The sequence below is a fragment of the Bidens hawaiensis genome, unplaced genomic scaffold (genome assembly GCF_021521415.1).
Source record: "Bidens hawaiensis isolate Kalapana, Puna unplaced genomic scaffold, B.hawaiensis_p1.1 tig00023037_1, whole genome shotgun sequence".
Taxonomy (NCBI): Eukaryota; Viridiplantae; Streptophyta; class Magnoliopsida; order Asterales; family Asteraceae; genus Bidens; species Bidens hawaiensis.
Window position 1 is genome coordinate 80711 of NW_027493596.1, and position 14682 is coordinate 95392.

The 14682-nt window shown below is 32.5% G+C and overlaps 1 protein-coding gene across 1 annotated transcript; it reads left to right on the top strand.

Annotated features, from left to right (window-relative positions):
* Nucleotides 1-2464: 2464 nt before the first annotated feature.
* LOC143566702 (uncharacterized) lies at nucleotides 2465-3415 on the top strand. The gene is made up of 2 exons (XM_077053328.1): nucleotides 2465-2766; nucleotides 2887-3415. The coding sequence occupies exons 1-2, from the start codon at nucleotides 2465-2467 to the stop codon at nucleotides 3413-3415; spliced, it is 831 nt and encodes a 276-aa protein (XP_076909443.1).
* Nucleotides 3416-14682: the final 11267 nt, after the last annotated feature.

Consider the following 14682-nt stretch of genomic DNA (forward strand, 5'->3'; position numbering starts at 1 on the left):
GATCTTTTGTTCAGAGCGATGGGGAATTAGACAGTGATGTGACCCATCGAGTTCAGGTAGGATGGGGTAGATGGAAAGCAGCCACAGGTATATTGTGTGACAAGAGTTTCCCAACTAAACTAAAGGGAAAATTCTATAGGGTTGCAGTTAGACCTGCAATGCTATATGGAACAGATTGTTGGGTCATCAAGAAGGCACAAGTGCGGAAGTTGGAGGTAGCAGAAATGAGAATGCTACGTTGGATGTGTGGACACACAAGGTTAGACCGAATAAGAAACGTTGTGTTTCGGGAGAGATTAGGGGTAGCGAACATAGCAGACAAGATAAGAGAGTGGAGATTGAGATGGTTTGGACATGTGAAGAGAAGACAAACGACGAATCCTGTTAGATCAGTAGAAAACATTACTATAGAGGGGAGAAGGGGTAGAAGACGACCTAAATTGGCTTGGGATGAGAGGATTAAGCAGGATTTGATAGACCTAAACCTCTCCGAGGACATGGTTGAGGATATGAATTCTTGGAGAAGTAGAATTAAAGCTAAGGATTTTTAGGGAGAAAGGAATACCCTAGGGCTTCTATTTTCCTTATTTTAGGCACGCACCATAATAATATTCTCTCTACATAAATAGTATTAATATTATTATTATTGTTATTACTATTAGTATTATTATTATTATTACTACTACTACTACTACTAAACTCTGATTTCCTTTGTATTGCTTCATAAATATGTATTTTAGAGTTGAGGGTTTCTCTGGAAGCCACCTCTTTATCAATGTGGATAGAGGTACGGTGTGCCTACATCCCACCCTCCCCAGACCCTACTTATAGCTATGCTATTGGTGGGACTTCACTGGGTATTATTGATATTGATTGATTGGATAACGCCAAATTAAAACCTCATTAAAACATATCGTCACATTTACAACTTTACAAGTTCACGTATATTTGATCAAATCACAACATGTTGCAAGGTCTTATGAACTGGATCAAATTACTTCTTAACTCTCTTCTTTACCATGATATATGACAAATAATTAAAGAAAATTAAATTTGTTTTATCAATAAAATGGTAAGAAAAGGTTTAAAGGGTTATTTGGGAAAAGGTGTTCTGTAAATTCTAAAAATACGATGCATCTATATTAAATTAGCATGTTGTGGATTTCACAAAATTACAAAATAGAAGTAGAAAACTATTAAATACATTAGAAAGTAAATTATGAACGAAAGTAAGTATTCTGTTTGGTTAGAAATATAGTTACAACTGACGTGCATCTGTCAAACTATTTAAAATATGCTCAGATGAATTAATCTTCTCATTACACGTATTAAAAGGTAAACAAATAGATTTACGCCAACCGTATACAAACAAAGCTTTTCACTACACGTGCTAAAACATGATTGTACAAAAATTATCCAGCGCTTAACTAGAAGCATGTGATTTTATAACTACATCACTAGAATAACAACAAATCGAATCCTCATTAAAACACATCATCATGTTTATAACTTTACAAGATTACGAAGATTTGATCCAATCACAACATGTTGCAAGGTCTTATGAATTTAATTACAAAATTCTTAAAAATATTAAAAAGTAAAAGAAGAACAAAAGTCAATATTCTATTTTGTTAGAAATACAGTTACAACTGACTTGCATCTGTTAGAACACTTAAAAATCCGATCAGACAAATCAATCTCCTCACTACACGTGTTAAAACATAATCAGATAAATCTACGTCAACCCTATACGAGCCAAGCTTTTCACTACACGTGTTAAAACGTGAATGCACAAAATTTATTCTGACGCTTAACTGAAAGCATGTGAATCTATAATTACACATGTCAAATAACGACAAATTAAATCCTCATTAAAAGTTAAAACACATCGTCAAGTTTACGACTTACAAGTTACAACACCACGTATATTTGATCTAACACATGTTGCAGATCTTATGAATCCAATCATATTATTTCTTTTTTTAGTACTGTAGTTTTTTGAAATTTAAACCAAAATAGATTACAATTAAAAAAAAAACTACAAATATTTTTATCCTTAAAAGTTTTATTTTTAGAAAAAAAAATATATTATACAAATTATAAAATTACAACATACAACATTATAATATTATGAGAATATTATGGTTTTTACAAGATTACAAAATAGAAGTACAAAATAAATATTATTAAATATTATAGAAAGTAAAAGAAGCATAGAAGTCAATGTTCTATTTTGTTGAAGAAAAAGTTGGTGCAGGATAATAAATATACTCTCACCAGTCTCCACCATCCCACAAGTTTATATATGATATATATATATATACACACACTCTCTGCAATATCATAATACAAGAATTCAATTCATTTCAATTCAATACTATTTAATTTATTATTATTATTATCATCTTCTTCTTCAACCTCAACCTCACTGTCAAATGATAAAAACCACCTGCAAATTCAAACAATGAGGTGTAAGAACCACTACACAGATCTCAGCAGCATCGTCGGCGTATGCGCCACGTGTCTCCGTGAACGGTTAATTTATCTCGTGGCCGCTCAAGAACAAGCTCAAGCTCAAACCCTAGAAGATGTTAATATTAATATTAATATTAATCCGGTGTTTCCTCGCTCGGTTTCACCGTACATCACTCGCCGGAGGTCTGATAATCAAACCACCAGTGATGCCAATCGGAATCGGAATATTCTTCCGGATCGGAGATTCTTCAGCACGCCGCAGCTTGCACCGGTCGCCGGAGATTATAATCTGCACATGAATAGTATTAATAATAATAATAATAATAATAATAATAATAATAATAATAATAACAACAACAATAAGAAGAAGAAGAGTTTGTTTCGATTCAATTTGTTATCGAAGTTGTTTAGATCTAAGAAACATAAGGAGGTTGAATCGGATTCGGATCCTAGGGTTTCGGTTTTCGGTGGCGGCGTTGGCGGTTGTGAGAGTGCCACGTCAGCAATGTCATCACCGTTCAGGTTACGGTCCGGCGGCGGAAGCCGGAAAACGAACCGGAAGCAGTACTGTTCCGACCGTGGCATGTCGCCGGTGAGATACTCCGATTACGGCGGCGTAGAGGACGAGTTACACGACGGATCTAGCGGTTACGAGACGTGTGAGTCTCGGAAACAGACGCCGTGGAGAACTCCGGCGAGGCGCGGCGGAACCGGCGGCGGCGGCGGCGGTGGTGGACTTGTGAAGAATGTGTCTGGATTGAGTTTCTGTTTGAGTCCGTTGGTTAGAGCGAGTCCTTGCCGGAATTGGAGTGTGACGGCGGCTGACGGCGGCGGTGACGTCAGAGGTCCGGTGAAGGCTCACCTGGCGAACACTAAGTCATTCTGTGCCAACCGATCAAGAAAGCTTGCTGATTTTGGGAGATTTAATTCCAACCGTTGATTTGGATGACTGAGTGATGAATGAAGAAGTAATGAACACAGTTGACTGACTGGCTGAAAGTACGGTTTTGCCCTTGGGTAGTGAAATATTCAAATATAAAAAAAACAAAAAATAAGAAAAAGTGAAAAAATATTTTGTAAATTTTTTTTTTCTAGTTAGAAATCTGGACATGATGAGTATACCTTGTAATTAATTACCAATATGGACATGAGTATACCATATAATTACAAATTTGCCATTTTATTCTTCGGTCTTTGTTGTCTGTGGGGCCCACAGTACAGGTGATAATTTATTGAGTCTCTATCTTTAAATTTGATTTATATATTTTTGAAAGTTTTTGATTGTTATAAAATATAGGTGATTATTTAAGAGGAGGCTTTTATGGCATTTTAGGCTGGTAGATATAGATATGAATTTGATGCAGTAATTGTGCAGACGTTTTATACATAATAATAATTACAGATAATGCAGCCAGCAAGTATTTAAACATGCAGTTTTGATTAGATTTGTATAAATGAAATTGGGTTGCTTTATAAATATTTAATATGCTAACAATACTTAATGTAATTTGATTTTGTCATGAATGCACTTGGGTAATAAGTTTTAATTAATTCACTTGACTGATTGTTTTATGTATTTGTTTTTTAGTTTTACTTGTTACCCATGTTAGTTCTTTTAACCAAAATGTCTAGATTGTTACTTTTAAGTGCTAACTCATGAATGTGTGTTTGTTAGATTTTCTTTTGTTTAACGTATTATGTAAATGGAGCTTCTATCATACTCAATTAGTAGAGTGGGAAGATTGGTGCAAGCTTAACTTCGTTAATTTCTCTTTGTAATTTGTCTGTTAACTTAGTTGTAATGATCGCTTATTATCTTGTATGTTCGGGCCTCTTACGACTTGCAAGTTGCCACTTTTTTTTTTAAGTTATACTCCCTCCGTTCCATTTTAAATGTCCATTTTTCTATTTTTGGTTGTCTTAATTTAAATGTCATTTTTATACATATAAATTCAATTTTCAATTGTGCCCTTACTATTAAATGTCATTTTTTAGCAAAGAAAGAAAATGGTTTTTAGCCATAATAACTTAAATGACATTATTGTCATTTTACAGCTCATAAAATAAAATGATCAAACATTTCTTAATTTGTGTGTTTTTGATCATTTGACAATTAAAATGGGACGGAGGGAGTAATATATTTGATCTTTTGAAAGTTATCATAAATGAAATGAAATGAAATTTAAAGTATGATTTTAAATATTAAATAAAGACAATTAATGGTAGTAATAATAATAATATAAGATAACAAAGGAGATTAATGCCTAATTGCCATGTCAGTTTTATTAAATAAATACTAAAATAAAAAAGCCATCAAAATGTTATGTTGTTGACCAAATGTCAATGGTATTCTAAATCATCTCATAACTAAAGATACCTTAAATATACCCCATTAAAGTACAATGAGCCTTGACTATATAACCGAATGATTTGAAGATGAGTAATTCAAGAAATTGGTATGGTGATAAAGAGACATGCTCTCTCTTAATGGAGACGTAAATTCGGTTTTTATTGGGACAGTTCAAATGATATATGGTTAAAAGAACAAATCAGGGCTTTAATTTAAGGTTCAAACCCGATAGGAGGCGAGTTTTTACAAATTTCATCTGGTTCCCACGCATCAAGGGGTACGGTCTCACGGTGATTAATGAGTCGAACTTGAACATAGCCCCGAATGGGTATGTTTGCATGTGAAATTCTTTACCAAAAAAAGGTATCTAATTTATAAAGTTAATCTTTGTGATATTGAAGCGGTTTAGTTGAGACATCATAAATTCTATGAGCAAACCACATAATGAATTAGATCTACCTCTCACGTGATAAGTTTGAGACGGTTTAGCATGTGTCAATCAACTCACCGTGGTAAAAAAAAATAGCGGGTTTAGTTTTTTTTTGAACGACAACTACCATTAGAAACAACTAGCAATAATTTAGAAAACAAACAACAAAAACAAAAGTTAGAACTAGAAATTACATCACTCTCCCATAAAAGACTTAATGTCTATCATCGTCTTCGTAAAACAAGGCAATTTGTCGCAGAATATAGCCTTGTTCCTAGTTTTCCAGATTCACTAGCATGTCGTATGAATTGTCCCATAGAACGCCTTATTACTTATATGACCTAGATTACTCACTTAGTGGATATGGGTGGTCCTGGATCTCTCTCTCTCTCTCTCTCTCTCTCTCTCTCTTTTACTACCCCACACTCTCGTTATTGTATTAACACCACTCCTCCATAACGCCTACTTTGAAGCCTCGGCGCGGTGCAGAGCTTGTTATCGTGCCTATGTGACATACAAAACGCTCTGGGGGACTGTGGATGCCGGCTCTACCTTAATAGCATGTGAAGCCACAACTTTAGGCCACAAAATTTTCAAGCCCCCCATTTTTCTAAATTTAATTATGTTAAATATATGGTCTAAGCTTACATTCAAATTTTTGTGTGGTTTAGTGGCAAGATTTTCAAATTATTTTTACGAAACTCCCTGTTCCATCCAACGTCACTGTCTTTTTTAGAATTTCTTAGGAGTTTCTTTTTCCTTTATTTTTTCAACAGTATGTAGATAAGAATTTTATTATAAAATCATTTAATACATGATTAGATTATAGATAGTAAAGGTTTTGAATGACCGAAAAGAATACTCAAATATGTTATCAATATGATAATTTTACAGTTGTTGGTCTAAAGAAAATTATAAAAAAGTATATAAAATGTATTGATTATTTGAGAATACCCGAATATAGTACGTTAAATTATATAAATCTCGTGAACTATAACATATATGTGTTAGGTGGTTTTATTAAGGAAAAATAAAAGTCCCCACCAAGTTTCCTTGCACATGATAATATTGAGCGAATAAATATTTCATAACGTACTTTATCGCATTCTTCATATGTTGTAAATCCGATATTATTTTATTTTTTTTATTGGGTATGTCTATTTTTGTACTTTTTTCTCTAAATATGTGATCTTCGTTACCTTCTTTTATGCACGTTTTTATTCTTTTGATACACTACATGGCCATGAAGACGTTAACGGATGCAATTGATGTGAGTTATTTTATGACCTAGTAGGTCAAGCTCACTTAACCAACTTTGTTTTAATTTGAGATAACCAACTTAATTTGACTAGAATAAACCATTTGGCTAAAAACTTTAGGCCTTTTACTCCATCATGTAAAATACAAAAGATGAAAGCCCGAAACAAAATTTTATGGGAAGGGCCACGTGAAGCTTAGGCTTTCAAAATGGTTGGGTCGGCCCTAGGACAACACATAACCAACTTACTTTAAAATCAAAACAGTAATAATAAATGGATATTCTAACCAAAAGTCAATTGAACTAACGGTAACCCATGACTTTACATATGGAGGTCGTGAGTTAGAGTTTCACTTTGAGCAATTTGTTCCTGATTGAGTCTCACTTGGGCTCTTTTGTATTTGAAATAGAATATTTATAGGGTGCGTGGCGGACCCAACCAAACCGGTATGCGTGTAACAAGCACTAAAACATAGTCACGGTTATTCAAATTTGGTAGACATCACATGTTCACAAAGAACAATGAATGCTTTCAACGTTATAAATCCCATTGAATGATTCACTGTGGATGGTGATGACACGTTCTAATGATAGATATTTTTTACTCATTTACTTTTCATAATATAAATTGGTCCAATACACATTTCTCTTTCTATTGTATGCATTTAATCTATTTAAATAAATTCTATAATAGTTCTTATATGTTTATGTTGTAAGATTGTTACTTTTAAAAATTACGCATATGGAGATCGAAGCTTGTTCATCCATCATTTTTCACTTACTAACGTTTAACGATTATTACACCACGACTTTATTTAAGAAACCCAAAAACTATCCAAAATCTCACAAGTTCGTGGTGGCTGGTGCATAGTCTATTCATGCATTTTACTCTTTATCTTTTTATAGTAGTTAAGCTTCTTTCGGAATTTAGTGACCAAAAAATTGTTTGTTTTTCTCTTGAATGATTTAGGTTAGGTTGAGAATCTTTAAAATCAACGTTTAAATATGGATTACTAATGGCCTCAATGCATTCACCTCTAGAGTTGATTAGAGATGATACAAGTCAAAACAATTAAGTTTTGTAGGTCATTGTTGATGTTAGAAACTATTGAAGCATTGGATTGAAAAAAAAAACTTATTTATTTACAATCTGAAACCATAATAACTTGATGATTATTATAACGAGACAGATTTCTTCGTAATGTTAAGAGATGCTAGTTTGGTTGTTCGTTCAAAACATGTAATGGTTTTTTAGTAACTTGTTGGAAACTCCGATTTGGTAGCTTTGTTTGATGGCATTCTACACTACTTGATTAGTGTGACACTTACCAAGCAACGGTTATAATGCGACGGTTTGACACTGGATAAAAAATCCCCTTCTTGTCTTGTAACTGTGTGTGTGTATATATATTCTGTAGTTCTCGTTCGTTCTTAGTAATAAAACATGCTAAACAATAGTTTCACATATATATGCATATAGCTTATAGATGGAATCAATACTGCATAGCAATCCATAAAAATCAATTTAGGTAGATATATAACATTTAGGACACCACAATCAACACATCAATACCAAACATAACATGAGTACATGACAATACAAAAATACTAAAATAAGGTGCATGTACTATCAAAGAAACATAATACATTACATTCTTTATAACTAATCAGGTCATATAAGACATTAAAATACAGCAAACCAACATGGAAACATATAATCAATACTTTCTTTTTGTCTATAAGCTTGATATGTACTTGCTTCATAGATGGTTTCAGATTGTGCATTAACCTTAACCAATCATAATAACTTTAACAAAAAAATTTATATACATTATGTTGAATGTATTCAATAAATATGTATTTGTTGATTTTTTTTCAAGCTTCGATTAATAAGACTCATTAGTTATCAAATTAAGGGTTCAAGTCTTAAACGTCACCATATTCATTAAATGTGTACCTGCCAACTAGGAATAAAGCTATCCACCTACATTCGCATAAGTGGTTTCTTCAAATTTAGCGTGTCTGCATGACCAGATATCCTCATTTATAATTCAAACAGTACACGAAATAATACTCAACATATGAGACTCTTTGACGTTTATTAAATATTTGCTGCGATAACAAACAGCCTAAAATATTGAAGGAACGAACAATGAAACACAACACAATATTAATTGTACAAACTAAACATTTGAAATGAGGACATGCCCACACCAAGACCAGTGCCTTTCACGCGTGACGCTATCCATCTCAACCACAGTCGTCTAGCCACCATCTCCGTCGTTTTCTATCGGTCGTTTCCTTAAAAAAAAACAGTAAACCCAAACCTAAAGTAAAAATATTACAAAAAGAAGCTGTAGATTAAAACAGAAAATCAATCAAAATTAAAACCATCATTAATCCTGGATAGAATTACAAATTTTGTCCTTTAAATATATGTAATTTATTGATCAGACCCTTTAAAAAATTATTTTTTGGCGGTGTCCTTTACGTGGCATGTTTGTTTGATTTCGTTCTTTTAACTAACTTACATCCAAAACCCTGGTTAAGTTTTGGCATGTGAGGGCATTTAAGTCTTTTTACGTATACTATTTAAGTATTTATAATTAAAAAACAAATTAAATATGTTATTAGAAAAAGAAACTAAATAAAATATGTTAAACAAAAACCCCGTTAAGTCTTGACATGTTTAGATTTAACTGAGTTTTTGGATGACAGTTAGTGGAAATGACAAAAAGCGAATGTATTAGTCATATAAAGGACGCCGCCTGTAATTAAACTTTTTAAAAAATCTGATCCATAAATTGCATATATTTAAAGGACAAAATTTGTATTTATGTCTTAATCCTACTAGCTATCTATAAGTTTAAACATATATATTGATACAAAAAGGAAACCACATCATGTATATCACGTAAACAATAAAAGTCGAATTATGTAGGTTTAGTATTATCCAATTTTGATATGCATTCGTGTTCATATCCACTCGCTTAGCTTTTAAGATGAGTTTAACGCACCCTTTTTTCCTATTTTACTTTTAGAGATAACATGTGTATATTTCTTGAAAAAATTCGCTTACAAATAGAAAAAGACAAGTGGATACCTAGCCATAAATTCATTGGATGATGTAATTATTGTAAGATGTAAAAAAGATATATGAACCAAAAGTTCATTGTTTCACCGGATTTGGGCGTAATTCTCTGGTCCACACTCCACATACCTTTTCAAGCCAATATTTAGGATCGTCGTGTACTTTAATAAATTTCATTTTGGTAAAAGATTTCAAAAAAAAAAAAATGTCTGTTTTGATTATTTTCTAATTTTTTTAATATACAAATCATCAATTTCTATTTCTACTTTTATATCTTGATCATTATCCCTAGTGTTTAAGATTTTTTTTACAATGAAAATACATATGATTCATTTATTGATCAAAAGGATCCAATTTAATAGAGAGGTGGTTAAGCGGGCAACAAACTGCGCCGTCACCCTCTTTTGAATGACATACTAACTAGTATGTCTTTTAACAATTAAATAATTGAAAAAATAATTTCAAATATTGATAATACAAATATAAACAATTTCAGACATTGACATAACACACAAGTTAAATACTCCTATTAATTTTTCAAACCTTAAATAAGTTGAAAAAAATAGTTTAACTGGCCAGGCCAGATTAACAAAAAAAAAACGGTTCATTCTTTGGTGACATATAACATGTGAACCGAAACGCAAAAGGCGACAGTCCCCTGTTCTACTTTCTAAAATAATGTATGAATGTTTACGTACATTTTACGCTTTTAGCTTTCTCTATTTATTGCAGTGTTGCACCCCGAAATTTATGTTGGTAAATCCGTTAACGCTTTCTCAATATTCGAGTTTAGTTTTGACCTATTTGTTCCAAATGTGAGCTCTAAATTTCATTTTATATAAGGTCAATAGGCCCCCATTCACTTAAAAATATTGGTCCCTTGATTTAATACCTAATGAGTGGACCATCACTTGTATGTGTTCTTCTGTCATTTTCTTCATTAAAAAGCATTGCTATGGCATTATCTGTCATTTGGTTTTTTTCTTTTGTCATGAATATTAAAAGTTTTATTTAAGATAATGAGTTTGTATGCCATAACCTAAGCATAATTATTAAGATTTAGTATTCTTACTTTTAGTTTAAACTGTAAACTGATTGTGTTTAGATGTGATAAGATTTTGATTAGATGGTTTATAAATCAAAACATAGAAAGCTAACTATAAGAACATCTGCCTTTCAAGAAAACCTATAAGAACATCTGTAATGCGAGTTCATGCAACGCTTTATTTTTGGGTGAGACCCTACTACCCCATATTAACAAACCGTATCAACAAACAAATGAATGTAGCTATAGGTTTAATTTAACAAACGTACTTTGTATAATCTCACTCATGACAAGTCTTTATCTCTGTTTGAGGCTAAAGAAGTTGTTTCTAGTGAGACCTTAGACCCCCGACGCTAAAAGCTTTCTTTTGCAATATAGCAACCCTGGTAAATAATAATGTCTTTAAATTACTAAGGTCATTGAAATGAAACAAGGTACACCCACTTAAGTATAGTCCATAAGCTAAAAGCTTTCTTTTATTTGCATATAGAATAGTTTGATAGAATATATGTTGTCACAATTAAAAAAAAAAGGATATATTTAAAAGTTTATTGAAAGAGGGTTTTTTTATTGAATTCTTTTTATTTTAAAATTGTAAGTCTTAAAAAGGCTAAAATTCTAAAAGCCAAAAGTTTTAGAAAGCTCTTTAACATAGACGACTACACAAGTGGGTCTCTTTTCAGTTATAGCAAATTACTTCAAAATAAAATTATGTATCTTTATTCATTTTTTTATTAAGATTTTTCAAATAAATGTTTTGATGATACAGACTTTTAAAAATATATCTTATTTTAATGTTTTGTTATGTTAATTATGACAAATATATTTAAAAGTAAAGTTCGATTTATTCTTGCGGTTTGGTAAAAGATGTCACTTTAATCTTTTTTTTTTATGTATATATATGAGACATGGTGATTTCTGGTTTTTGCCATTTTAATCCAGTAGACTAAACCCGTCTAAATCTCTGTTAACTTAAAAGATATTTTGGTCCAAAGTATTAATACTTAGGGTACTACAAGATATTAGTGCATGTGATAAGTACAACCATAAAATATTTTTAGTTTAATTAATTAATTCATTAAATAAATAAATAATACGAATAAAATCAACTCATTCTCTCTCCCATAAGTTATGAAAATAAAACACATTCGTGAAAGTGGATAGTAAATGCTTGAAAATAGATTAAAAAAGAGATAAAAAGATTAAAATAAATAAATAAGGTATAATTATTGTATTCTAAAAGTAACAAAACACGTAAAAACAAAGAAGAATAACAAATGTGTTACGTATCAAGTGTAATTGTACCCATAACAAAACTATTACTAAGATCTCCGGAGAACGTAAGATGGCTAGTTTTACCTCTTTCAAAAAGAATAGAATAGAGAGAATTTATGCATTGATTTTTGACTCTTTGAAAAAACCTGTTTTTATTTTTTATATTTAAAAGTATCCACGAAAATAAAAGAAATAAAGTAAAACATGTTTAAGTATTTCATTTCTATGATTATAAAAAATATATATTAAAAATCAATATAAATGTATACAAAAAACAATTTGTGGTATTTTATCAAATATATTTTCTTTTTTCTTTGTCAATGATTGCTGCTTCTCTTAAGTTATACATTATTACTTTACTATTGGACCTAAAAGTGCATGACACATGGAATCCATTTTGGTAAGTGCACATCTATTAGCAAATTTGATGGTCTCCCAACACCTATCAAAGTTTCATTTTTATTATTTTTAATTTTGGAGAAAATGATGGCTGATGCATGTTCTTGAAATCAAATTGTTTCCCATTGGATATTCTTTGAACTTAAGCCTTGTTAACCCCACCAATTACCCCCTTTGTCTAATACTTTTTATATTGATAACAAAGTCAAACCTTTTTCACAATGATGAATGATTTAATTTTGACAGAATTACAAATTTTGTCCTTTAAAAAAAGTCAAAAACCGGTTCGTGTCCTTTTCTAAGTTTCCTTGCAGGCGGTGTCCTTTAAACTTTTTTTTTCTACACGTTATGTCCTTTACGCTAACTGGGTTAGAAAAACTCAGTTAAATGCCCTCACGTGAGACGCATGTGAGGGCATTTTTGTCTTTTTGCCTACCCTTCTTCTTCTTCTTCTTCAGATATGAACACCTCTAAATAAACCCAGATTCCGGTCAAACTCGCCAAGGGATCACCACCGCCACCATAGCTCCGCCACCAGCCACCGCCGGAGAACCCATAAACCCAGATTCCGGTCAAACTCGCCGGAGAAGACACAAACCCATCTCCGGAGAAGACACAAACCCAGATTCCACTCTTTATCCCCATCTCTTTCTCTCATCTCTCATTCTCTCATCCCCATCTCTTCCAGATCCAACATCAGGGCAGCCACAAAACCACAAAACCTAATTAACCTACAACAACAATTCAACATAATCGAAGCAGCCACTTGCACACCATACCACCAAACAACCATAATAACACCATCGCACTTAATATCTAAAATTAGTGTTCTAAATAGCTTATTAGGTATGAAATTAGGGTTTCCGACGGACAACAACCACATCGCCGTTAAGATCTAAAATAAGGGTTTCCGGCGGAACACTAATCGAGGTCTTGGTACACTTACCGTCCCTTTATTCATTTGGTCACTAGTCCGATTGGACTTCTAATCATCGTCTAATGCTTCAATCACCACCAATCGCTACAAAGGGAGCTTCTTTTGGTCGCCGGAAACGAGAAGGCTTGTACCCTCTACTGTCGTCGCAAACAAGCAACCTCGTGATGCCCAAACCATGTTAGTATACACCGGTTTTGTGGCTGCCCTGATGGTGGTGGTGTTAGTAACGGTGGCAGGTGGAGGTCATGGTGGCTAGGAGAGAGAGAGATGAGAGAAAGAGATGGGGATAAAGAGTGGAGGTCATGGGAATACTGTAATTGTTACCGGATCTGTGTGTTAATAGATACAGAAGAAGAAGAAGAAGAAGAAGAAGAAGGGTAGGCAAAAAGACAAAAATGCCCTCACATGCGTCTCACGTGAGGGCATTTAACTGAGTTTTTCTAACCCAGTTAGCGTAAAGGACATAACGTGTAGAAAAAAAAAGTTTAAAGGACACCGCCTGCAAGGAAACTTAGAAAAGGACACGAACCGGTTTTTGGCTTTTTTTAAAGGACAAAATTTGTAATTGGGTCTTTAATTTTTATTATTATATTTTTACTTTTTAATCTTTGTTCTTTTCACATGTCTAAAATCTAAATAAAGTTCCATCATTATATATTTAGTGGTATTGAATAAAATATTTTAATTTTAAATTGCAAGTTGTAAGCTTTTTAATTTTGAATTTACTAATTAAATTCTCTTAAGAACACGACTCCCTTCATTATTCTTAATCCAGTTGCTAGCCACCGTTAATGATTAATGGTTAAAAAAATCACGACTAGACGTCGATTAATCGATAGTCCTGATCCCACGATGTTAACTTTACACTAATACACAACAATAACCTTATATATACACAGTATACACTAGGATCAATAAACTTTACACGATATTTTCCTCTCCTAACATTAGTTTGATTATAATCCCCTACTCATACTTGGGCCACTAGTGTAAATAATATCAATATTTAAACCATAAAAAGAATAGGGCCCTTTTAATATATTAACAGTCCCCTTACAAAAAATTCCATGAATCCAACTTTCAAAATCTCTGTTGTGCATTTATACGAGCATTGTTGATGTGTCACACACTCGCATTACTGTTCCCTCACAGTCGCAGGAACCTTGATTCCTAATTCCTAAATCATCGATCCCTTTGTTGGCAAATACACTTTTCTTGACATTGAAATACGTGTTGCGTAACAAGCTATATCGCCTAGCGAAATTATGGTTATTAAGTTATTATGAATATATATGATATTAGTAATTTAGTACTATATGATATGCGAAAGGCCTAGATGCCTAGTTAGCTTTCGAAAATGAAGAGCGTGGGCTTAAAATGTGGGTTGCTCCAATTTCTTGATAACTTAAGATTACTTATTAG

Excerpts from the sequence above, each read along its gene's own strand:
- LOC143566702 (XM_077053328.1), top strand. The coding sequence starts at position 2,465 with ATGAGGTGTAAGAACCACTACACAGATCTCAGCAGCATCGTCGGCGTA. Across the intron at positions 2,767-2,886 it reads GTCGCCGGAGATTATAATCT|ATCTAAGAAACATAAGGAGG; the intron begins GCACATGAATAG and ends GAAGTTGTTTAG.